Raw genomic sequence first — 26,328 nt, forward strand, 5'->3', positions numbered from 1 at the left:
GTTGTGTGTTTTTTTTTCTTTTTTGAGAGTCGAGAGAAGCAAATGTGCATCTAGAAAGGGGTAGAAAAGCAAAGTTATTTATGCAGCACTGGGACAGAGGACATGTCTTGGTTACACATTAAAGTGTTTTATTCCCCTTGCGTCATTGGCCTTTTTGTCGTTGATGCCTTAGATAGGATACTACAGATAAACCATCTGCTGTTTTCATGTAAAATAGTCCATTCTAGCTTGGAGAAATATACATGTAAAGGTTTTTGTGGTTGAACATTTTTGTGAATGTAACATATGAACACATTTACCATTATCTTCAAAAATATAATTCTTTTTGACAATTCATATAACATAGTTCTATTGAATCTCTTGAGATGTTGATTGTCAATAAAGATTTATGTTTTTGAAGTTTGTAAACAATTTGTCAGTGGGAAATCGTCACGTCAAGACTTGCAAACAAGATTTTGTTGATCTTTACAGTTTTACATACAGGATACTTTTCAAAAGATTTCAGGAACATTTTTGCCTTCCCAATAACCTTATTAACATTTTCTGGTCTTAACTGGGCAACAGAAAGCAGAGAGCGGTCAGAACATGTGTTTTCAAACCCAGAGCCTAGAGAAATACACCCATAATGTATTTAATATATAACAAAATATTATTTTACATATGCATATTTTTTTGAAATATGGATTATGTAATTGCACGTTTAAACCAGGACTGTCCAATCTTGGCTGTGCAAAATGACTGGACTTAATTTCCCACAATTCTTGAAAATGGAGTCACATCCCTGGGTTACAGGATATTCTGAAGAAACACAAACTCTTTTTTCATGATGAATCGGAAAACGTCCAAAAAACATGCATTGCATTTTCTGTTGAAGCTTTGAAATTAACATTTATTTTTGCAGTGACGAGACTGCCGACTGTGCATTCACCACTATGGTTTTCAAGAGATTGTGGGCTATATCAGTATTGGAAGTACTCCATTTAATTACAGTAGCACAATGGCATTTTCTTCACTAGAACATAATACAAAGAGGCACAATTCCAACACACTATTTGAGTTTGACAAATTAATTAACTTGTCACCAGCTATCTTGCAATCTCTACCACACAGGGAGGAACCATGCGTTTGGATTTACTGATTTACTACTGGAAGGCACTGCAATTAATGATCAAGCAGTCTGTTGTAACACACTGTGACAGCAAAAGAATTAATAAGAGAGAAAACTTCACGTCTTGGCATTTTTTTTAATGCTCAGTTTTGATCTAGACTCTTTTTCTAAATTGTCATGATGAGAGCAGTAGCTGCAAGTTAATTTTGTGATTTTTATTTATTTACTGATTAAGTCCTGCTTGGAATTGCTGTAAAATGTTTCTAGAATATTCCTGTGTTACATTACCCAACTCCCATGCAGTCCAAAATTACAATCTTTGACTTTGTACTTTATGAAGGCTGCATTTCTGAATGTTTTCATCTGAATAGTGTTAACCGTGTGACTGTAGAACGTTGGAATAAAACAAACATGATAAAAAACCATTGTAATATAATACAGTGTAATGATATACACTCTTTAGGTTAGGGGTGGCAAAAATGTTACTCCACTTGTTGTATCATTCCAAGCACCATGACTCTTTACAGCCTAAAGACTAATCTTTGATCATTGGTGTCTGTAGTTCAACAATACCGAGAACATCGTATTATACCTACTTTAGATGATATAATTTGGGTGGGGGGTAGATTTTTTTGTTTGATGTTCACATAATATATTGAATGAGCATTGTACTTGTCAGCTGTTTTTTTTTTGTTTTTTTTAAAGGGACACTGTAGGCACCGTAACTGTTTTACTGAACTGGCTACAGTGTCTGGAATCTAGTGGTGCCATCCTTCCATTCAGTGTTAAACCATATGTAATGCATTGATGGTAAATAAGAGTCCCCAGCAGTCCATCCCCTCTGTGCTGCTTTGGGTAGGGAAGGAGCATTAGCCTGAGCAGCAATGGATGACTGTAATTGGCAGAGAGTGTCAGCTGACTGGTTTCAGCCTGTCACAGTGTCTATTCAGGTATGAATCATTATGGCTAGAAGGAAGTGTGTAATCTTTGCTTAACCACACCTTCTGTGGGGGGCGGGACTATTGGAAGCCAGCAACCTCAATCACAGTCGACTGCCGAAAAAATGTCAACACTGAATGGAGGGACAGTACCAGGGGACTACTGGCATCATTACAAATTCAATTAAATGAAATGGTTATTGTGTCTGCAGTGTCCCTTTTAATTTTTTTTTTTTAGAAAGGCTTTCATGCAGAAATTGTGGATAATACCCTGCTATAACATGAATACCTGTATGTTTAATACTGTCCGCTTGACCGGTGGAAAAATAGATACTATAATTAAATGTATACATTTATAAAACTTTTAGTCGGTGTCTTTAGAACTTTCAGTAATTAAACATCTTCAAATATTTTTAATATAATAGATTCCACTTACTAAATGAGGAATGAATTCAAACCGGGTACGTAGCACTCACTACAGTTTTTCTTTATTTTCTCAGCTAATGATGTAAGGGTAATTAATGCTGCTAATGATTTAGCAATAAATATATCTTAACATTCACAGTGTAGCTATAAATAAATGCATAACATTTTAATGATTTTAAAGTTAACAAATTAACTCCTCGGTATTTAAAGAAATATATTTAGAAGCAAAAGATTTTGTGATAAAAATATCTCTCTGCTAATGACGTAAACATACATCTACTGTCTTGTTTTTAATGATGATGTGAGCCAGATTTAAACAGAATGTGCCAAGACTCTGCACCAAATTCATGTCCAGACTTAACCCAGATTTAAACTAGAAAACTGCATTAGTCATTAGAAAGAAGCTCGAAACGTGTTTGTTGTTTGGAAATTAATAGTTTGCATTTAAAGCTCAAATTGACCAGTGTTTCTGATCTCTAATTATAAACATGTGTCCAGACATTTGACATGTCCAGAAATATGACTATGTGTGAATTGCTTTAGAAACATTAGTGAGGAGTTGGGAGCATGTGAGCATGTGTGAATCTCTGCTAAGAATATTTGAGTCCACAGTAGACAGCTATTTCATTAGTTGATTTTGCCCACAAAGACTGCTGTATATGTTAACTTTAGTTTATGCACACTTTATTACAAGTTTAATTGCTTTGAAGTTGTGTGAAGCTTCATACATACCCACAGGGCCGCCACCAGAAATTTTGGGGCCCCTAACTCAGCTCAGGGTCTGGGCCCCCTGGGGCCCGCCTCCAAATACCGCCCACTGGGTCCACACACAGACACAAACGCACACACTGATACAAAAGGACACAGATACATACTAACAGACACACATACTGAAACAGACATACATGCATACAGGCATACATACTGACACACACATACTGAGACATACACACAGGCATACATAGTGACAGACAGACACATAATAACATAGATACAGACACACATACATACAGACACCGACATACATACATACATACATACACACACATTCATACAGACACTGACATCCATACACACATACATTCATAATGGCATACAGACATACACTCATAATGGCATACAGACATACAGACTGACATACATGCATATATACAGACATACTGACAGACATACATGCATACAGACCTACGTTCATAATAATATGCAGACATACATTCATACTGACATACATATATGCATATAGAATGACATACAGACATACATATAGACATACATACAGACAGACATACATGTATGCATACAGACATACACAAACATACATAGACAGACATACATACGTAGACATACATGCATGCAGTCAGTCAGACATAGACATACACACAGACATACATACAGACATACATACAGACATACAGACATATACATACATACAGACAGACATACATACATAGACATACACACAGACATACGGACAGACAGACATGCATGCAGACAGACATACATACATACATACATACACATACATGCATACAGACAGACATACACGCATACAGACAGACAGACATGCATCCAGACATACATACATAGACATGCATGCATACATACAGACATACATACATAGACATACGGACAGACATACATGCATGCAGAGAGACAGACATACATACACATACATGCATCCAGACACACAGACAGACATACACACATACAGACATACAGACAGACATGCATGCATCCAGACAGACATACATACATAGACATACATGTATACAGACATACATACATGCATACAGACAGACACATACATACATGCATACAGACACACAGACAGACAGACATACACATACATGCATACAGACACACAGACATACATACAGACAGACACATACATGCATACAGACACACAGCCATACATACATACACACAGACAGAGACAGACAGACATACAAATACATACATGCATACAGACACACAGACAGACAGAGACAGACAGACATACATGCATACAGACACACAGACATACATACAGAGAGACAGACAGACATACATGCATACAGCCACACAGACATACATACAGACACAGACAGACATACATACACATACATGCATACAGACAGACAGACAGACAGACATACAGACATACATAGACATACACACACACATACATACATACATGCACACACACAGCTCATTTTCCAGCCACCCTCCTGTCTCTTACCTTTTCTTTGCAGGAGGGTGGCTGGGGATGATGGGAGTCGGCGCTGCTCCCTCTTCATTGCCTGGCTCTCCCTCTTCACGGCTGGGCGGGCGGGCACGCTCCTCCTGCGCGGAGTGAGCTGGGAGGAAGTGAGCACTTCCTCCCAGCAGCACTTGCGGCTGCTTTTTTTTTTTTTTTTTTTAAAGGGCCCCGGTCGCGCTATACAACGGCCACAGCGCTGACCGGGCCCCTGAAGGAGGGGGCTCATCGGGTGGCCCTAAGTGTGTGGGCCACCCGATGGGCCCCACACGTGGGGCCCGGGCGGCCGGGCCCCCCAGGGCCGCCGGGCCCGTGACAACTGTTATGGTTGTCACCCCCTGATGGCGGCCCTGCATACCCACCAAATATTCTAATCCATGTGGCATATGATTTTCATCACATTTAATTTCCCCCTTTGTCCTCATCTATATTATGCCTTATTTACTTTATCAGACCCCCATCCTGAAAAACGTTATGCCTTGTTCATATACATATATAGATATATATAATCCCTGTTTCTCTCCCTCTCTATATCTCTTTCCACTGTTCATTCACTCTTGTTCCACCTAACTTCAATTTCAAATTCAGTTTCCTTCATTCTCCCTCTGTCTCCCACTACCATACCATTGCCCTTCTCCATTTAGCAATCCTCTCCTTCCAAGTTCCAAATTCATATATTTTTTTTCTCTGCATGCATTGTCTATCCTTTCATGTAGGTCTGCCAATCCCACCTTTCATGTTACCCACTTTTTATCAAACTCTATACCAGTCCCTTGTCAATTCCATTGCCAGTTCCATTCAACTCTACGATATGAGTTCTCTCTTTTCCATCCATACTAGTCCTCCCCCCACATATCACCCTCAATCCACTCTCTACATCAGTCTCCTATTATTCCACCATACCAATATCTTCATCAGTACATTTTGCATCATCTTCTCCATAACAGTAAAACTATTTCTCAAAACCACAAATCTATGGCCTAATACAGGCATAGGCAACCTTTGGCACTCCAGATGTTTTGGACTACACCTCACATGATGCTTTTTCAGCATTATGAGTGTAAGAGCATTGTGAGGGATGTAGTCCACAACATCTTGAGTGCCAATGTTGCCTATCCCTGGCCTAACCAATAGCAGCGTCCATTCTTTACCAAACGAAATGTAACCACATACGTGCTCTACCTTTCCTTTGGTGATAATCTCATAGGTGAAACAGCTATTTCAACAATTCCAGTGCTGGGTTTTACTCTTCTAACATAATTAATGGCTGCTAAAAACAGTTTCCAAATTGAATGGTTCCCCCACAAGCATACACTGAGTGTCACGTCCAAGTTCTTTTAGGCCACATTAATCCCAAAGTTATGGCAACACTAGTTTAGAAAATATGTTTAGGTGGAAACAAAGGACTGTCTGTATAAATAAAGAACAGTTTAAGGTGTGACGTTCCAAAAACATAGATTTTAGTGAACATACTACTATATTTTATCACATTTTGATAGATTTAGCATCTTCTTGAATCATTTGTCGTGACCCGTGAGATAAATTTTTGACAATATGTGCCATCGGAGAGTTTCCTAAATCTTGCTGTATGTGTGGCTGGTTAATTTAATAATTAGCATAATTGTATAATCTTTCTACGATATAACCTCTTAAAAATATAGAATTATTTTTTATTAAAAATAACTATTGAATATTTTTCTCAAATGTTTTGGAGGGCCAATCCACCCATTGCCCCATATAAATTAAAATTAAGGATGCACACAAGACTATAGAAAATATATATAATGGGTAAGTGTAATGGGCATTTAAATTGGTGGAAATTAAGCATATCTTGTACACACTCTCAAAGTGGCTAATAGGCTTTAAAGTACCATGGAAAATACCATGGAAAATTAAAATATGACAATAAACAGGTACATATGTTAAAATAACACATAAAGGTATTTACTTAATTTTCTTCCCTTAATATACACATAGGAGGCAGACATTTTGACAGGCTTGTCTATCACGTTGGGTCTCTACACTTCTCTACAGGTGTACAAGTACTGAAACCCTTATTAAAACCCAGGACCAAACATATGTGGAGTGCATCAAAAGCTGTAGCACATGCTTACGGGATTTCTAAAACACTGCTTAGCGTTTTTTTTTATATATTTTAGCTCAATGTCTCATGGTCATCAGGGATGGCTAGTCTCGCAAGGGCCAAGTCAGGATTCTCGGACAATAAGAAAGCAGCCTTAGAATTATACAACAATTGTAAATGTATAGGAAACACAATATGTTCAAGTGACCCAGCCCTTGTGATGAGAAAATATAGATTCACTACCCATATTTTAAAAACATACTCCTAGTTATAATATATAATCTGTGTGATAGTCCTTAATTCTGAAAACCCTGAGAGACACAAATAAAACCATTTTTTTTTTTTTTTTTTTTAAAGATTACCCTTGAATTATAAAAGTCAATGAAAAAGTCTAATTAGCCTATATGGCCTGAACTAGGAATACATTTTTAAAACTCGTCTCTTGATGGACCCTTGATGGAACTGTACCACTGGGTCTATGACAATGCATGTAGAACTAAACAGAGTCATTGTGTGCCTTTCCAACAGCATACCCACTTCTGGTTTTATGTTTTTTATGTACATACATTAACCTGTTTTATTGCACTCGATGTTAAAGTGTTGGAAACATAGCATATATTGCCTAGGTGCTTGGCTAATCGATGTATTTATAAGCAGAGCTTAGAATAAGATACACTCAATGCTCAACAGGTTTCATGGAAACACAAAATCAAAAAATGACATGTGGATGAAATGTGTGTTTATGAGCATACATATACAACGTATATGTATACACATGGACACACAGAATCAAAAGATGACATGTGGATTATGCTTTTAAAGAAGGTGTGTGTGTGTTTTATGTGTATACATATTTTATTATATTATTATCTTTTTTCTAGATAAAACCTTCAAGTTGTGTTTTATCTTTGGCTGGAGACTACACCTGGGGGAAAAAAACAGGTGCTGGGCCCATGCCTATATATACTATATATACACACACAAACACACGCACACACACCTTGTAATTTGCTGTTAGTATTCATTTAAATGTAAAAGAATTCAGGAGAGGCTCTGGAGAGACTCACATGTCTATCACATATGTAAGATAAGGTCATGTTTTTGAACAAACAAATCCCCCTCATTACACCATATATGTTCTTCTGAGCAATCTTTTAAATAGTTTTCATAGTGAGTGCCATTTTACTACAAGAGAGCACAATCTATCCCAGTATCTCTTTGTCTTGATATATCATGTCTTTCTTTCATTCTAACTCTTCCTTTTCCCACTGAAAATCTTCCCCTGTCATTTGGTAGAACATAGCATTGAAAGGCTTATAAAATTTTTTCAAGCGCCGTATGACATCTGGGTCAATTTTTGGATGAATACGACCCTTGGACTTCCCTAGGCATCTGGGAGCTCCTGTGTCTTCTGGCTTCTTCAGACATGGGAAGCCTTTGGTTTTATTAAAATAGAAGTGCTTGTCTGTAATAATGTGCCGGAGCCCCAAAAAGTCCTGCACCTTGGCCAGTTCCTCTGCTGGGTTGCTGATAAGACGTTCTCCACTGACAAAAAGGATTTGGGAAAGGGGAAAATACTGCATCCAACTTTCTAAGTGCAGTGCATATATACCTATTCGCAATGCACTCCAAGAGGCATCGATGAGTCCCAGGGTTCTGTTTTTGAAGGCTAGAACTTCAAAGGTTGGAATCTCAGGCTTCTTGGAAAGTGTCTGTGTGTAGTCGGATATGGCACGTGTTATTGGGTTCCGAACCACCACAATAAGCTTAGTGTCTTTGGCCATTGAATGAATTCTCTGCGGGGCTTCATTCGTAACAAAATAACTTGGGGTTTTCTCCATTGTTATCTGTCCATCCACAGTTCTCGGCATCAAATCTCTGCACACAAAAAAAAATATTAAAAATTAAAAATTATATATAGACAATATTATTATTGTGCTCCTTAAAGATCAACTTTTCAAATAGCAGTCTTTAAAATTGCATTGATGATGTTCTAAAGATTAGTGATAGCAGTCTACACATTTTTTTTAAAATGCCACCATCCTTAACCTTCAGAAGATTTAAAGAATCACAATTACACCTTGAATAAATGGCTTCATAATATATATATATATATATATATATATATATATATATATATATATATATATCACATGGAGTAAAGGTCCATGAATTGAAATAAAAAGGCATGGGACCTAACAAATCAATCTATAAATTACCGACTCGTTTACAACCATAACCAAGACACTTGACATCTGCTTGTTAGTTGCAGCTAATACTGATGATCACATTGCAGTTGTTGTTATAATGAGTTACAACTGGTTGCCAAAACTTGGTGTTCTTGACTAAAGGGTTGAGAGCTATGCCTAAAACGACCACATATTATAAGCGAATTTCCATACGTTTTAGTTTTTTTTGACAGTTGTATGTTTTTGAGTATGTACCACATGGTGTAGGAGTCACTTCTATGTTTTGGACATTATCTACTTAGGTGACCAGGCCCCTGCTGCCAGGGCTGAAAAGGTGAGTCCTCTATGATTTTAGCCAATCCAAAGATTTCCCATAGGATGCTCTCTCTCTGAGACTATCTGATTGAAATAGTGGAGTTTTACTCCACTATTTTGGTGGTAGCGCCTCCAGTGGCTGTCAGTGTAACATCAGAATGACAATGTTTTCAACTGCATGGTTGAAAGAGGGTGGGGGACATTCCACCCAGACCATTTCAATAAAATGAAGTGGTCTAGGTGTCTATAGCGTCCTATTAACTATTTTAACTGCAATTAAAATGTATACTATGTTTCTGACAATGTAAAAAAAAACAAGTTAGGAGCTGATTATGTGCTCACTAAGCATGTTTTAGGATTCAGCATAATATTTTTACTACATTAACATGGTATAGGATCCAATATTATGTTTTTGATTGCTTAACATGGTGTAGAATCCAATCCTGTGTTTTAATATGTTAACATGGAATAGAAGCCAATATTGGATTTTTGATATAATATGTGTGGGTTTTTTTTCTATAGGAGCTGGTACTACACTATTTTGCACATTCTACAGGGGCAAGTTCTATATTTACTATGTCCAATATATTATAAGATACATTTGATTCTCCATTGATTGGGACAAATTACCATTCCTTGATATGCTTCAAGAACCATAGGATAACATTGAATATTTTTTTTTCTCTAATTTATAGCATATATACTGCACACTTGTAAATGCATTTTAGAATCATATTTACACAATGCTAGGTCAACGTATGTCTCAAGGGATCTGTAACAATTTCACTTGTGTGACATCTGGCAATATAGAAAATCGCTGCTATCGTCAAATGAACTCGTAAATTTACATTCAGCTTTGAGACCTGCTTACAAAGTCTACATGCATACAACTTTCTAAAGGTTTAGACATTATACAGAAACTGCAATGACTATCTAATCCACACGATATGATTTAGAATACTTTGCTGCCTATTAGAACTTGTGCCTCTGAAAGCATTTTTATAAACATACCCATAAAGATGTATTCACATTTGCAGGCAGTAACAGAAAAAGACACTAAATGAGTAATTTATAAACATATTTACTGTGTTGAAAGATCCATTTGAGCTGGACTAAATGTTTAGCTGTAAAAAAATAACTCTGTTGACCAGCCTGATTTTTCTCCAATAAATGTATTTTCATTTCCCGAAATTACCAAATGATATATTTTATTATATCATGTTTTCAACCAAATATGCAATTTTCTCTGTAACGTACAGTTTGACTGAAGCCGTAAAGTGTAGGGGGAACCTAATGTTAGGGGAGCACTAGGACATATATGGTGTGGTCTGCTCGAGATACACTTTTCCACAGAAGCTGCTATTTGCCACTGTCACTGTTTTATTTCGGCCCTCAGGGGACCTGAGTAGACAGAAACAGTGCGATTCTGTCTCCCCAGCTCCTCTGTCAGCCTTGCAAGAGAGAGACTGAATTCATTTCCCTGCAAATAGCAAATGCAAGCACCTTGGAATCCAATGCCCACTAATTTTGATCCACAAAATGAGTATATCCTGGAATTAACCTAAGACTAACTTAACAATTGTCCTAAACATACATAATGCAGATCATGTACTACTGGACTATAATGCTATCTCAGTGTTCCAGGGAGATTAATAAATCACTGAAAATTTTTTTTCTTGTTTATTATGAAGGTTCCAAAACTTGTAATGCCATTATTTTTTCTATTTCATGGGTCAACAGTTTGTATTTTTATTGCATATATTTTTATTTTTTAAAGTTATAGTTAGAACTAGGATTAAGGCTAGGTTTACATCTATCTCTAAGGTTCCTTTAATCTTAGGTCAGGACATATGTGTTGCAGTCTTCCCAAGACAGATTGGAGTTACAGCCCCTCTCCCTTTCGCGATATCCTGGAAGAGGTGCTGAGGAAGTGAATTGCAATGTATCTGTCTTCAGCATCTCTTTTGGTGTATCAATTTCAGCAAAGGGACTGAAATACTGGTGGCATTTGTTACCCAGAATTGTAACGTCTTCGTGTATCTCCCGTGGACCTGAAAATATGTCCCCCACAACTTCACATTGTCAGTCACACCATGCGTTAGACTTGGAAATGCACTGCTTGACATCACCCACTGCGTATTACAGGATTTGGAAACCTGATCTGCCTGTTCAAATAGCGTATAATGAATAGGCATATCTTATTCTCAATTAAACATTCATTCAATGAGTTATGGTAAATTGTATGGTGCCGCACACATGCAAATTTGCTTTCTGTTTGCTTTTCAAAATGAAACAAAGTATATTTTCTAGTTTAAATAACAAAAAAGACTGAATATAATTTCTCTGGCAAATGCTACTCTAACGACAGACGGTGGGATACTTGATACAGCTTTGAGATGACAAGCCTTTTACTTAACTATGATTAAAATAAGTCACCTTGCTCTGCACCATATGTAATATAATCTCTGACACACTGGCTGTTGGGCGTTTTGCAGCGATTGCATAGGGTTGCTTGCTCCAGTAGAATCCTCTTTGGTAATTTAGAGCTTTTTCTGCACTTTGCTTAATAGGTTAGAATTGTCAGACAGGCCACATATGGTGATGAGTAAAGCTACGTATGGGAACAAAGTAATTTCTCTGATATTTGGTAGTCCCTTTGCAATGGAAACTGCTGTGTGCATATTTGGCCATGGGATAAGACAGGAGAGTTTTTGAATAGATGATAAATGAGGCTGGCACCAGTCTATTCAGTGGTTTCAAAAGCATAATTTTCATTTTCGTTAGCGTCGGGCAATGTAGAAAATCACAACATTAAATAGAAACTTTTTAGTCACGAAGATTGATGTGTCAAAACAACTTCACTATTTATCAAATATTTTTATACTCCATGCTCTGATGACAATCTCAAAATATATTTTATTTGATAAAAAAGCATATTAGTTTGAGGATTCCTATTTAAGGTTACAGTACAAGAGGTTTATTTATCTACAGATAAAGTTTTTTTGTTGCAGAGAGGGTGGTAAAGTTTTGGAATCTACTACAAAGGAAAGTAGTAATAGAGTGACTACATTTGAATGAAGGCTAGATACATATCTAGAAATTAGTGACCACGCTAATTCAAATTGATAAAAAAATTTTTTTTATCTTTCATAACACGTAATTGCGTGTAATATAAATGTAACGTAAATGCCCCCTATTTTAGTGTTTACACAGAGGTTTCTGACATTTGTAGAATGCTGAACACTCTATAAGTCACGCAGTGAAAAAGTAATTTGAAATCTTTTAGAGGGGCATGAGACCCTTTGTTTGAAAAAGAAAAATCCCCTGTTTCATAAGAGGGTTGTTATGTGTATGTGGTATGCTGTATTTAGGGGTATTTATCCTCCTATACTGTAAACACACTAAGTAGGTGAATGCCATTTCTATGGTAGTCAACCAACCCTTAAGAGGTGCGTGAAATCTCAGATTGAACAAAATGGGTCTCATTTTTTTCTAATGTCTTTCCAATATCTTTCCAATGTCTTGTTCATAGCCCCTCATCACCTTACAAAAATGTATCACTAGAGCTGGTAATCATCATTAGCATGGAGATCGTCTGTGGCTTCTGGGAACATGTGACCCCCTCGTTCAAAAGAGAAAAGACCCCCTTTAAAACAAAGATTTCATGTGCCTCTAAGTTAAACAGAGGGATAGTTGGAGCTTTTTAAGAACTCCATCCCTCTCTATAAAATACTGTCCTAAATGTTGATCACCATGAATTCTATGGGATTTATGCTCTCTGAGGAGTACATTTTCCTTATGGGTAGCACAGAGGGGTAGATCCTCTCCAATTACATTAAAAAATATTTTAATAGGTGCTGCACGTGTTCAACACTTTTGCAGCAATCACCTACAACATCTGGCTTCAAGTATCAAACTAGTGCCTTCTTCACCCTCTAGGTAGTGTTGGGGTGGAGATATCGACTGTGGAATGTGCCCCATCCTCACACCTCAATAAGGAGGTGCCCATCCCTCTCAGCACTTCTGCAGTGTGTGGTGACTTTATCACGCATTGTGTGAGGGCTTCACTGCAATCCTGGGACCAGCTAAACTTAGACAAATCTAAGGGCATAGTGCAGAAGTAGTTTTTTATTATTTTATTTTTTTTCGCCATACCTGTAGACATTTAAAAATGCCTTTTATATATTGGAGTAATTCATTTTTATAAGAGTTATCCTATATGAATCATGTATTGCTACCATGCAAGATAATCTGTTGCATAAGTTTTCAGACCTACGGAGAGCTTTCTTCATCTGATAAAGGATCATATTCCATTACCTATGAAACATTTACTGCTTGTTTTATTTCCAAACTGCCCTAAAGACTTCAAAAGAAATAAAAACAAGCTTAAGCACGTCACAAGTAATTGAACAAGTCTCCTTAGGGACAGTTTTGGAGTAGAAGAAGCAAGAACGGCAATTGCCTGTAGCCTCAAAGTCAAGGGACACTATATTGTAGGTCACATTGTATCCCTGCTGTCGGTATGTAGTCTACTTAATTTGCAATCCCATTACTGATTTCTAAATAGTTATTGTTAAACGTCAGATGAGCATAAAATGACTTCTTGGTGTTATGTTCATTGCTGTTAATTGTAATACAGCATAGCTTTAGTTTAAAGTACAGTCTGCGTCCTTAGTTTATGCTCTGGATCCAATGCCATATTTGTCATTTTGTAATATATAAGAACCTTTTTTCAAAAGTTATATATTTTTCAAAGGTGAATTCTCAATTCCCTAAAAATTACGCAATCGAGTAAAACATCACCTATGACGTGTGTTAACCAGTTGTTGTTGTTTTTTTCCATGTGTCGCTCTGTTTTCTTTCAATGTATATTATATTTAGCAATTGCAATCACAGTGCAGTCTATTCCTGGCACAGCCAGTGCCTAAACTGTATTGGAGGTGGAGAAACAGAGATGAAGTGTTATTTTTTCAATCCTAACGAACACATATTTATTAAATTATTGTGAATACATAAATATAATACTTAAAAATGATGGTAAGTGTTCTCCTTTAAATGTCTAGTGCGCTGCAGAACTTTGCCACTATTAACAAACATTCAAAGTGTGCTATGAAGGATGTCTCTTGTTCTAATGTTCTAATGTGCCCAGCTCCGCTCATGTCATTCACCAGCTCTATCCCCTTTTGTCTTGCTAAAATTCCTTTGCACATCAACAGTCAGATTGGTGTGATGGGTACCCCAAATGTGGCATCACTGCAAGGACTGTCCTGAACTAAAGGTAAATTGTAAATACACTATATTTACATTAAAAAATCTTTAAATCAACTTGCAACATTAGCAATTTGCCTACATTTGGAAAATAAAATTGAGGCACATATACCAATAAGTGGGCAAGTTATGAGAATGTATACAATGCCCACCAGTGCTTTTAACATCTCTGACCACTTTGCTCTGCTGCAAAACACCAATATCAAGGTGATCTCAGCACAACTTCCTTTTATCGAGTACCTTCTAATGCTATGGCTTTGCCTTGCAGGCTTTCCTTGATATTCCCCATAGTTGCACCAACATTATATAGGCACCAGAATACAGAACTTTATAAACAGGTGTGCTATATGCCCATAGTCCACTACCCCCTGCTTCTAGAGAGATTATAACAGGGGTTGCCAAAATGTATGTTCCCCTACTAGAACTACAACTATTATCTGCAATCCTGTCCAAGTAAAGTATAATGGACACTGCAGAACTGGAGATGTACTTGTTTGGCCACTCGTGGGGGTAGAAATAAGATGTCCAAGTAATTAGGTAAGTTGTTATTTAATATACGTACTACCCCCAGCCAGCCTCAATTAAAATGTGATAGATGTATGAAGAAAAAGTGAGAGAGCAAAAAAGAATGATAGAGAAGCGAAAAGAGGAGAGGAATAAATGAGCAGAGTCTCGTGGTTAGACCTAGAGAAGACGAAAGCAAAGAAGTCAATATGATAGAGAGGGGGGGATTGAGTCAATGGAAGGCGAGAGGGAAGAAAATAAACAGAAAATGAGCTGCGCTCTGATTAATGCAAAAATATGAGTATCAAATGCGACAGCGGTAGTGAAAATGATTATTCCAGAAACAGTATGAAAGCTAAATGGCAATGCTTGGATAATTCTAGGTCCTATAACTGACAAGAGGAAGGATTAGACAGATTATAAAGAGCAGAGAAATGAAAACAATTAGAAAGAACGAACGGGCAGCGAGTTAAAATAACTGTGTTCTGCCACCGAAAAAGCCTTTTTGTCAATCACATTTAGAGTAAAATATAATGAAAGAATAGATTTCCCTCAAGGATGTTCCAGTGGATTAGACATGTAGGAGAGAGGCTGATTTGCCCCCCTCATTTTATATTGCAGGCCTAAGCAGAGCGCGGAGGGATGAAGGGACCTGTCAACTGCTGGTAACACAGTTTCTACAGGCAGAAGAAATAATCAGAGACCTTCGGTCACTTCTGTCAGTCACTGGAGAGGGATGGAGAGATGGACAAGAAGGGCATCTTGTGAATTGAAAACAGAGCTATGACATAGGATTTAAGAAAAAAATAACTACTGGAAGACAGGCAGATAGATACCAGGGGAACTAGCACGTTTGCCGAAAGAAAATTATAAGAATTCTACAGACTGATACAGATGAAAATACATACAATGATGGGGCAGTTTACAGAAAGGACAGGTAGGGCAAGCTAAGAGGCCTCTGCGGATACAGTGATACTATATAACTGTTTGCACAATATACCTAGGTGTACTAATATGTACTATGGATCTGTACGAATACATAATAGAGAATGACAAGAAAAGAGACAATTCGAGCTCATAACACTAAAATGAGAAATGTAGAGCATGCAAAGAGACTGATGGATGGACAGATATACAGATAGATAGACAGGTAGACAGACAGACAGACAGACAGAAAAATAGATAGATGGATAGATGGATGGATAGATAGATAGATGGACAGACAGACTGATTGATAGACATACGTTCTTGCAAGCTGTACTCTCATGCATTTTGTTCTATTCCTTCCTTCTCTAAACTGAAAGATATTACATCAACATTGATGTTTACCCATCATTGTTGGTTTTATTTTGAATTTTTTTTTTGGTTTTATTAAAGCACAAGCAATACCAACCACTTTCTAGATTGCAAGCTCCTCCGAGCAGTGCATCGTCTCCCATGATATGCAGATGTAATCACTCAAGAGCTGGGTTCTGTTAGACATATTATGCCAGAAAATACAGATCTCAACATTCGTCATTTCTGCACTGTAAGCCCTAATAATGAAATATTTTCCTGTTACGTATTCTCTCCACTCTAGGCTCTAATAAGCAGTGCACCCACTGCTTTTAATTCCACACTGTTAGCTCATTAAACTCATGCCTCTTACACCTTGCTTTGTTCCATAGTCCAAAGAATAGGCTCACAATGTTTCCAATTGTGTGTATATAGAACCTTGCCTAAAGCATTGGGAAATGTAATGACATTTTGTAAATAAACTAATAATACTAACACTGTAATTGGACAGTCTGACTTCCCAGGTTAACTTTAATATTTATGATTCATGGGCTACACTAGTTTTGTACTAAACCACAAAGGTGTTACTGGGTGAGATAGAGTGGTGCTTTTCATGTAAGAACCAAGAGTCAGTGCCGGATGGTTATTTATAGCGCCCCCAGTGGATGTGGTTAAATGTACTCACCCTATTTCCATTCCCACCTCTCCATCTTTTTGGCTCAAATTTTCCCACTACAGACTCACTAAGCATCATGGGAAATAAAGTCTGAAAATACAATAAAATAAATAATTCCCTGGTAATTATGATAGCGAGACATTGTGCACATCCTGTTTATAAAATAAAAATAATCCCCGAAGTGAATAATAAGTATTCATGACAAGTAACCTGGGCTTCCTCCAGAATGTACATTTAAATCCAAAGTGACTTCATTTAAAGGAAAACGGTCACTTCTCTGTTTGTTTTATATGTTCAACTATATTTAACAAATATAAAATCCACACGTTATTATTTGGCAACTGGGCACCTCCACCTTACCACTATTTTATTCTATGATGTAAATTCTGGAGAAATGATAGTTCCTTTATTGAAGGTTACACTAGGACAATCTTTGAACGTGACAGTGGGATCCGTAAAGGGTTGGTATATAACGCTTAACCTATTTTTCAGAGAATATGCTTACCGATTAACTAAGAGAATGGAACCTTTGATGTATTACTGTATATGATGATCACTTTAAGTACTATTATTGAGGAATGCTAAATGGATCTGTACAGAAGGGAGAACACTTTGAGTAAAGCCATGTAAGAGATAGTGACAGCCGTCAGGCTACAATGGAATGAGGTCATTTAATAAATATCTTCATGGCATTTTAAATGAGAATATATATTCTATAATGAAATAATTATTTACAGATGTCCTCGAGAGAGAACAAAGCCACTTTGCATAATGAATGAAAGATGACATCTGATTACCGTAATATTTTAATGATTTGACATAGATTTGTCTAGTATTGTGTATCATCAAAGCAGGACATCGTCGCTCTGCACACATAATTAAGGACTAATTTTCCCTAACTGCAGAAAAATATAAATCCAGCAGTCCACATCTGGACGTATGTTTCTGGCAATGTTAGAAATAAATCATAAAAAGACCTCTCTCCAGTTGGCTGTAAGAAGAGTTGGCTTTTCAAAGAGTATGTGATCTTCTTAAAGATCAATAGTTTTGACATTTTATGTTAAACGTATTGTAGAATTAAATATTAATGCCATATTTATCAGTAGAGAAGATAACAAATGTACTTTCATGATAAAAGTGCTGTTATCTCGCCCCTTAGGTTATCCCCATCAACACCATATGTAACGCTGGGCAGAGCCGAATCGTACCAAAGTAAGGGGTCAACACCCCACTATACCGCCATTCAGGATTCTAGACATGAAGTCACAAGGGTCTGCGTGTCCTGATGGGACCCTACACATTAGGTAGCCCACATGTCTCACTATTGCCTAGTGGCTACAGGGTGGGCACTGGGGAAGAGACGAAAACCTGCGGGATTTACAAAACTACCCAACGTAGAAATGGTACACATCAAACATAAAAGAGTACTATTCATAACTATGTACTACCGGACCTGCGAGTCCACCATACACACGCCATTTATTCAAGAAAGCGACCTGCGAGTCGCCAAGACACGTCTGACAGACCGTACCTTACGATGTATAAGCATATACAAATAACCAAAGGGACCTGCGAGTCCACGTTTTGGAAGCTTTCTGGACAGGCAGGTGACACACCTGCTAGAGACAATTACCTTCTTCCCACACACTTCTCTGCTAACAGTTTTTCCAACACTGCCCACTGCCTGAATGAAGATATTTATACTTTATCATGTCAATTTAGTTGCATGCTTATGTGTCTGTTCCAGCACAGAAAAATGGATATGTCAGTAGCCATCCAGTTGGGTATTTAAACCCTGATTTGACCCACAAACTGTTTTCTGCTATAGTTTCCCGACCCTCGAGTGTGTTAATTAGAGATTGGTTTCTTCGTTGAGTACCTTGGACTTGTCTTTCTTTTATCCTAATATATGGCTTCCATGATCAGCTCGGCATAATGTTTATCCTGATTTATGGTTACCCTTATTCAACTCTGTACTATGTTTATTCTGTCCTCGGCACTCTTGACTTTGGCCATCTCTGATTACACTGTTCACAGGTTCACTATTTTACACTTCATTATAGCCACTGTGTTAAGTCCAAACATTCTAAGTGTCATGATCTTGTGCAGGTCAGGGATGAGACTGAAACTGGGGTTAACTTCAGGGTCTTTATTTTTTTATCTTAGATATTATAATAAGAACAGGATATCCTATGATAGAAATTATAGGAATGGGAGAGAGAGAGAAAATAGAACCGAATAACAGATTACAGGTGAGAATAACTAGGCTATGAAGTAAAGGGTTTAGACAAGAAGCCCAAAGTGGAAGTTATGTAAACCTGTAAAAGACGTTATAGGTAGGACATTGCAGATAAATCTAGAAGAGAAATTATAGGTACAAATCTTGAGGAAAAACAGAAAACAGGATATAAAGAAACAGGGAAACCTATAAGAGAGAAAGATAAAGCAAGAGAATGAAAACCTATTAATGAGATAATAAGTTACAGGAAAACCAACAACAACTAAACAGAACTAGACAGAAATATAAAGATTACTTATATAGGTTTGTAGTTCAGTCTCTTTGGATTAGAGTTTGTATTGCAGAAACAGGTCTTTTATGATAGATGCCAATATAATCTGGAATATTTGTAAATCCAATGTAGGAGTAACGCAGGTAGCCACAAAGTAATAATAAATTAAAGTCCAGTATAGACTTAAACAAGTTGGATGTCAAGCAGGAATTTAGGGTTGTTCAGGCTGGTATGGTACAGGTTTGTAGATAAAGCAGGAATGTAGAGTTGTTCAGCCAAGTCTGGAGTTGGTTGGTGAGTAGAGCAGGTTTTGAAGCCAATAAGGTAAGTCCACAGGTTATAACACAGGAGCCAGGATACGAAGTCTTGCAGGCAATCATCAATTTCAATGTCAAGGCCATGAGTTGAGTTGGGTGTAACCTTTTATAGGATCTGAATTAGTCCAGGCAGGTGAGGATGAGATGGAACTCTCTGTGCTAGTGGTTAGGGAGGCCGCTAATGGCAAATAAAATCAGTGCAGGAACTTGGTTTTTAAAGAAACAGAATAAACAGAACAAAAAGTCTTGTTTGTCAGGATCGGATCCTGACACTAAGGAGCAATCATGATCTCTTCTGCTGTTATCTGTTATATGTTATCTGTTCTGTGTGTTGGGATAACATTGTATCCTTGATAGAAGGTTCATTCTTGATCTATGATTATACCTGAAGAAGGGACCACAACATCCCAAAACCTTAAATTTGCCACTTTCTCAGTTAATCAATAAAGGTATGATCGAATTTATGATTTTTTTCATGTTTAATTTCAGATTCTTCCTGTGAAAATTGCAGAACAGATGATTAAAAACAAGCTTGTGACTGTTCTATGATTGTCAGTGTTTGTGTATGAATGTGTGCGTGTAAAGCTTTTGATAAATATCCCTCACATGCCGTTAAATGAAAAGCAATTTTTTTGCCCACTGTATTTGAGCGGTATATACATCACAATTCTACTAACCACTAAAGTGAGCAGAAAAAGAAGGATGCATCTGTTGGTCCTACTAAATGGGAAAATGCTTGATTCATGAAACCGATGAGTTTTCCCTGTACATTTTTTTTCCTTGATATTTTTTGCTGTCCATCTGAAAAGGAATCAGTAACTACAGACTTTCTCTGCCGGGATTATAAAAACGTTCCTTCAGGCTGAGTTTTGTTGCCAAAATTCCCCTCGTTCCTCCTTGAAAGAACAGTTTTGAGTAATTGTCTCGAAGCCGAGCACTTTAAACATGTACAATGTAAATGGTCCTGTTTGACGGATATGTTAGTTTTCTGTACAACCAAAAAGCCTCAGTGGATTATTTAAATCCAGATTAAGTTGTTTATTTCAGGAATCACAGATGTCATTTATCTATGTGCGGCCTAAGCGCTTGTTAATTTGATAAGATTTTCCCGCCCTTGAGTAGATTATCCCCCCCCAAAAAAGATCCATTTTCTGGATACAGTGTGTCAAGCTCCAGATGGTACTCCTTTGGTGTTAAATTAATGTGTTTGAAGTACTTTACAAAGCTATGCATCTATAATACAGTCATTTTAATTATTTATTTTTGCCGCAAAAAGAATAAGCATGGTGGGTTTATATAACAAGCAGACAACACTGTCGTAACAAAATCTCTTTATGATATACACAACTAGGAGATGTCTGAAGGAGCCGACCTTACGACTCTTCCAAACATGAAAGTTTATTGGTTTATAATAAATATGTGTTCTTGTTATCCTAGTATGGGAACCAAACAGTTCTCTTAAAGGGACACTATAGGCACCCAGGCCACTTCAACTCATTGAAGTGATCTCAGTTCAGTGTCCCTGATTCACTTAGTCCTGTAATGTACAAACTGCAATGATTACCTTGAAGAACATACCAAACAGCCACTAGAGGAACTTACTGCTTGCTCGATGACTTTAGGTCGCCTAACTGATGCTGGACGTCCTCACGCTCTGCATGAGGGCATCCAGCATCAGTGAAATTACCATAGGAAAGTATTGCAATAACGCTTTTCTATGCGGGGAGGTCTAATGCACTCATGGCACTCGCTGCACATGCGCATTAGCCCCCCCCCCCCCCATTGGGTGACATCAGCGGAGGCGGAGCACCGACCTAGTGCCGAGGGAGATCGATAGTAAGTGTGAAAAGTTTTTTTAACCTGTTACATGCCGGTGGGAGGCGCAAAGGAGGAGTGGGCTAAAAGGAAGTATAGTGTAAGGAATACAACTTTGTATTCCTTACACTAAGTATCCTTTAATCATTGTTGTGAATATTCTAACCTGAAGATAGACTTAACAAAGCCACTTGTGTTCCAGCAGATATTTCACGTAGGACACAATAGAAACAATTTTGGAGGCTCAAACACTAGAAACTAATTGTAGAGTACAGCAATACAAATTATTCTCATTTTCAGCAAGGACTAGAGATAGAACCTTGAAATAATGGGAAGACAATATCGTTAGCTAGAGGGCATAAATCCCAGATACAAAAAAAAACCACTGTAAGCACCAAAACAGATTTAGCTTAATGAAACAGTTCTGGTGTATGGATCATGCCCCTACAGTCTTAATGCTCTATTCTTTACCATTTAGGAGTTAAACCACTTTTGTGTCTGTTTATGCAACCCTATTCACACCTCCCCTGGCTGAGACTTACACAGCCAACATGTTAAAAAAAAAAAAACATTTTCAATCAGATTTTACAGCAAAGTGTGTTTACTTATCTCTTGTTCTGTTAATTGAACGTTTATCACACACAATGACACTTTTGTAGACTGTAGCAGGAGATAAAAATTATAAATGAATCACACACTGCAATAAGGGAAGCTAAAAAAAGGTAGACTATTATTCAGAAAGTGTTTAAAGATGCTGTTTGAGTCTCAGGCCAGGAGAGGGGTGGTTAGGACAAAATAAAATAAATTGATTTAACTTGTAAATGGCAGAACATTAGTCATGGGACTGCATGGAGCTCGAGCTACCTACCAAGGTCACTTAGTTATGCAAAAGTTGTTTTGATGTTTAGAGTGGATCTTAAAGTATAGAATTCTTTCTTCACATTATTATTATTATTATTGCCATTTATATAGCGCCAACAGATTCCGTAGCGCTTTACAATATTTTGAGAGGGGGGGATGTAACAATAAATAAGACAATTACAAGAAAACTTACAGGAATAATAGGTTGAAGAGGACCCTGCTCAAATGAGCTTACAGTCTATAGGAGGTGGGGTATTAGAAACATTAGGATAGGAAATATCAAGTAGGAGTGAAGCAGAGCTGGAGGAGAGAGCAAAGCACTATCCCATAGGAGAGCAAGAGACAGGTATGTAAGGGAGAGATTACTCTGGGAGGCCATACGCTTTCCTGAAGAGATGGGATTTAAGGCCCTTCTTAAATGATTGAAGACTAGGGGAGAGTCTGATGGCAGTAGGCAAGTTATTCCATAGGAGAGGACCCGCCCGTGAGAGGTCCTGCAAGCGTGAGTTGGCCGTACGGGTGCGAGCAGCGGTCAGGAGGTGGTCGCGGGCAGAGCGGAGGGTACGAGGAGGGGCATACCTCTGGATCAGTGAAGAGATATAAGAGGGGCTGGAATTGTTCAGTGCTTTAAATGTATGGGTTAGCACTTTGAATTGACTCCTATAGGATACAGGGAGCCAATGTAAGGACTGGCAGAGGGGCGAGGTGTGAGAGGACCGACTGGATAGGGAAATCAGTCTAGCTGCAGCATTCATTACAGACTGTAGCGGGGCAGTACGGCTTTTGGGGAGACCAATCAGGAGAGGGTTACAGTAATCCATGCGGGAAATTACTAGAGCATGGACAAGCTCCTTGGTAGCATCTTGCGTAAGAAAGGGGCGGATGCGGGCTATGTTTTTGAGTTGGAACCTACAGGACTTGGCAACAAACTGGATGTGAGACTCACATAGCACCATAAGATACTGATTAAAGGAAAAAGTATTGTGTTGCTCCCATCAGTGTATATTAGCCTACCATGATCTTGTTCACAATGTGTAGGGAGAATCTTAAAGGAACACTATAGTCACCTAAACTACTTTAGCTAAATAAAGCAGTTTTAGTGTATAGATCATTCCCCTGCAATTTCACTGCTCAATGCACTGTCATTTAGGAGTTCAATCACTTTGTTTCTGTTTATGCAACCCTAGCCACACCTCCCCTGGCTATGATTGACAGAGCCTGCATGAAAAAAAAAAAAAAACTGGTTTCACTTTCAAACAGATGTAATTTACCTTAAATAATTGTATCTCAATCTCTAAATTGAACTTTAATCACATACAGGAGGCTCTTGCAGGGTCTAGCAAGCTATTAACATAGCAGGGGATAATAAAATCTTAATTAAACAGAACTTGCAATAAAGAAAGCCTGAATAGGGCTTTCTTTACAGGAAGTGTTTATGGAAGGCTGTGCAAGTCACATGCAGGGAGGTGTGACTAGGGTTCATAAACAAAGGGATTTAACTCCTAAATGGCAGAGGATTGAGCAGTGAGGCTGCAGGGGCATGTTCTATACACCAAAACTGCTTCATTAAGCTAAAGTTGTTCAGGTAACTATAGTGTCCCTTTAATTTATTTACTTAAAGGACCACTCTAGGCACCCAGACCACTTCAGCTTAATGAAGTGGTCTGGGTGCCAGGTCCAGCTAGGTTTAACCCATTTTTTTATAAACATAGCAGTTTCAGAGAAACTGCTATGTTTATAAATTGGTTAAGCCTTCCCCCTAATCCTCTAGTGGCTGTCTCATTGACAGCCGCTAGAGGCGCTTGCGTGATTCTCACTGTGAAAATCACAGTGAGAGCACGCAAGCGTCCATAGGAAAGCATTGTAAATGCTTTCCTATGCGACCGTCTGAATGCGCGCGCAGCTCTTGCCGCACGTGCGCATTCAGCCGACGGGGCGAAGAGGAGGCGGAGAGGAGGAGGAGAGCTCCCCGCCCAGCGCTGGAAAAGGTAAGTTTTACCCCTTTTCTCCTTTCCAGAGCCGGGCGGGAGGGGGTCCCTGAGGGTGGGGGCACCCTCAGGGAACTCTAGTGCCAGGAAAACGAGTATGTTTTCCTGGCACTAGAGTGGTCCTTTAAAAGGTGCAGTCTAAGCAAATTAACCACTAAATCAAATGGTAAGTAGTCAAACTGTTTTAGAATGGTTTGACACTTACCTGAGTTTCTCATATACCTAAGAGGGGTAGTTAAAACTAGCATCCAATATATAATGTCCAAATGTTGACAACATTCATATTGCTTTAGTAATATCAAGAAGACTGTATGGACCACTGGCACCCAAGAGATTAAGGTAATTATCAAATTGTTTAAAAAAAAAATGGCTACTTACAAGGACAACACCAGGAGACTCATGGCACCATAACTACTTTAGAGGGCTGTAGTGAATATAGTGCATTGTCTGTCCTTTTGCAGTGGACATCCTGAAACGAATTCAGTTAATGTACTCTTGCAAGCTCATGGTACAGCAAAATATAGGTATGATGGCACTGTGCTTAGAGAAGCATAGCAAATGTTCTTTAGAACTTTGCAATCATCCCATTGTAATCAACAGACTGTAAAATTGGAGGTATAGCATACATTGTAACAACATAAGTGCCAAGGGCACAAAAAAAGCATTTTGAAGTACTTAGTGTTCCATTGATTAGTGACAACTACATGGGCCTTTTTTAGCTCTCTGATGCATTATCTTTTCTTTCTTGAATACACTTATTTGTATCTTTATTTTCTCTAACAGACAATAACAGTAAATGTTGAAATAAAAAAACAGTTTATATATTTTTTTTTTCGGCAATTGAATCTGGCCTTTTTTTTAATGCACCAACTGGATGGTATCCACCAAAATTTCAGCTTATCTTCTCAAGTATTAGAGGATTTGCAACACGCTATCCCCTTTCCTTTCCATCAGAGTGGGTTTTATGAAAAGCTTTACTGCGTGTGACCATCGTATGCTGCGTCCCTGCCCATTAACAGTTCTAGGACAGACTAGCACAAGCGACACGTTGGTAGGCTCTGAGCGCTACGCTTGGCTCTTCTCCAAAATAGAATCTCTGGAACTCGATGCAGGCTATTAAATCAGAACAGTTTTATTATATCAATGCTTGAACACCCTGATTCTTGACGTCTAATTTGCTTTTTTTCAGTTAGGGTAAAATCCAACAAAGCTTTGCATTGTTCAGATGCAAATATGCACTTGTGTACATCTTGCCAGTGAAAGAGAATAACATACATATTTAACACATTGTTATCTATATTTTATGTAGCCTAAACAAAAAAGATATAAAAACAACACAAATCATATCTAACATTTTTTGATCATTTTTGACAACTACTTCAACGTTTGTGACTTGAGAGTGCTTTAATACAATCAGCAATTCAATTCTCATTATATAAAAAACACCATTATCTTTATTATAATTTTTATGACTATTTTTATTATTATCATTTATCAAGTACCAGCATATTCTTCTAGTCTAGGAACAAACACTAGAACGAAACATACAGACAATTTTAAGGGCACTATAGCCATCAAAACCATAAACACATAGGGCTGTTCTATATTATGAGCTTTTTTTGTGTGATCTGGTTATTACCTTTGAATATTATGCTTTTATACATATTTTATCTTCTCACTATTTACTTTACTTGTGCCGGGAAATGAACATATCATTGAACATGAGACATCAACCATGACCGTGTAACTACATGCAGTTATTTTTTCCATTTCTCTGTTACTACCCACCTTTATTTCAGTGGCATAAAATATCATTATA

General features: G+C 37.8%; 1 protein-coding gene across 1 annotated transcript in view; it reads right to left on the reverse strand.

Annotated features, from left to right (window-relative positions):
- Nucleotides 1–5,093: 5,093 nt before the first annotated feature.
- The window catches only part of LOC134571822 (heparan sulfate glucosamine 3-O-sulfotransferase 4-like), a 189,711-nt gene continuing 168,476 nt past the window's right edge, over nt 5,094–26,328 (reverse strand). Inside the window, exon 2 of the mRNA XM_063430438.1 lies at nt 5,094–8,669. Within this exon, the coding sequence (XP_063286508.1) occupies nt 8,036–8,669 (634 nt within the window). The 3' untranslated portion in view covers nt 5,094–8,035. The remainder of the gene's footprint in view (nt 8,670–26,328) is intronic.

The sequence above is a fragment of the Pelobates fuscus genome, chromosome 8 (genome assembly GCF_036172605.1).
Source record: "Pelobates fuscus isolate aPelFus1 chromosome 8, aPelFus1.pri, whole genome shotgun sequence".
Classification (NCBI taxonomy): domain Eukaryota; kingdom Metazoa; phylum Chordata; class Amphibia; order Anura; family Pelobatidae; genus Pelobates; species Pelobates fuscus.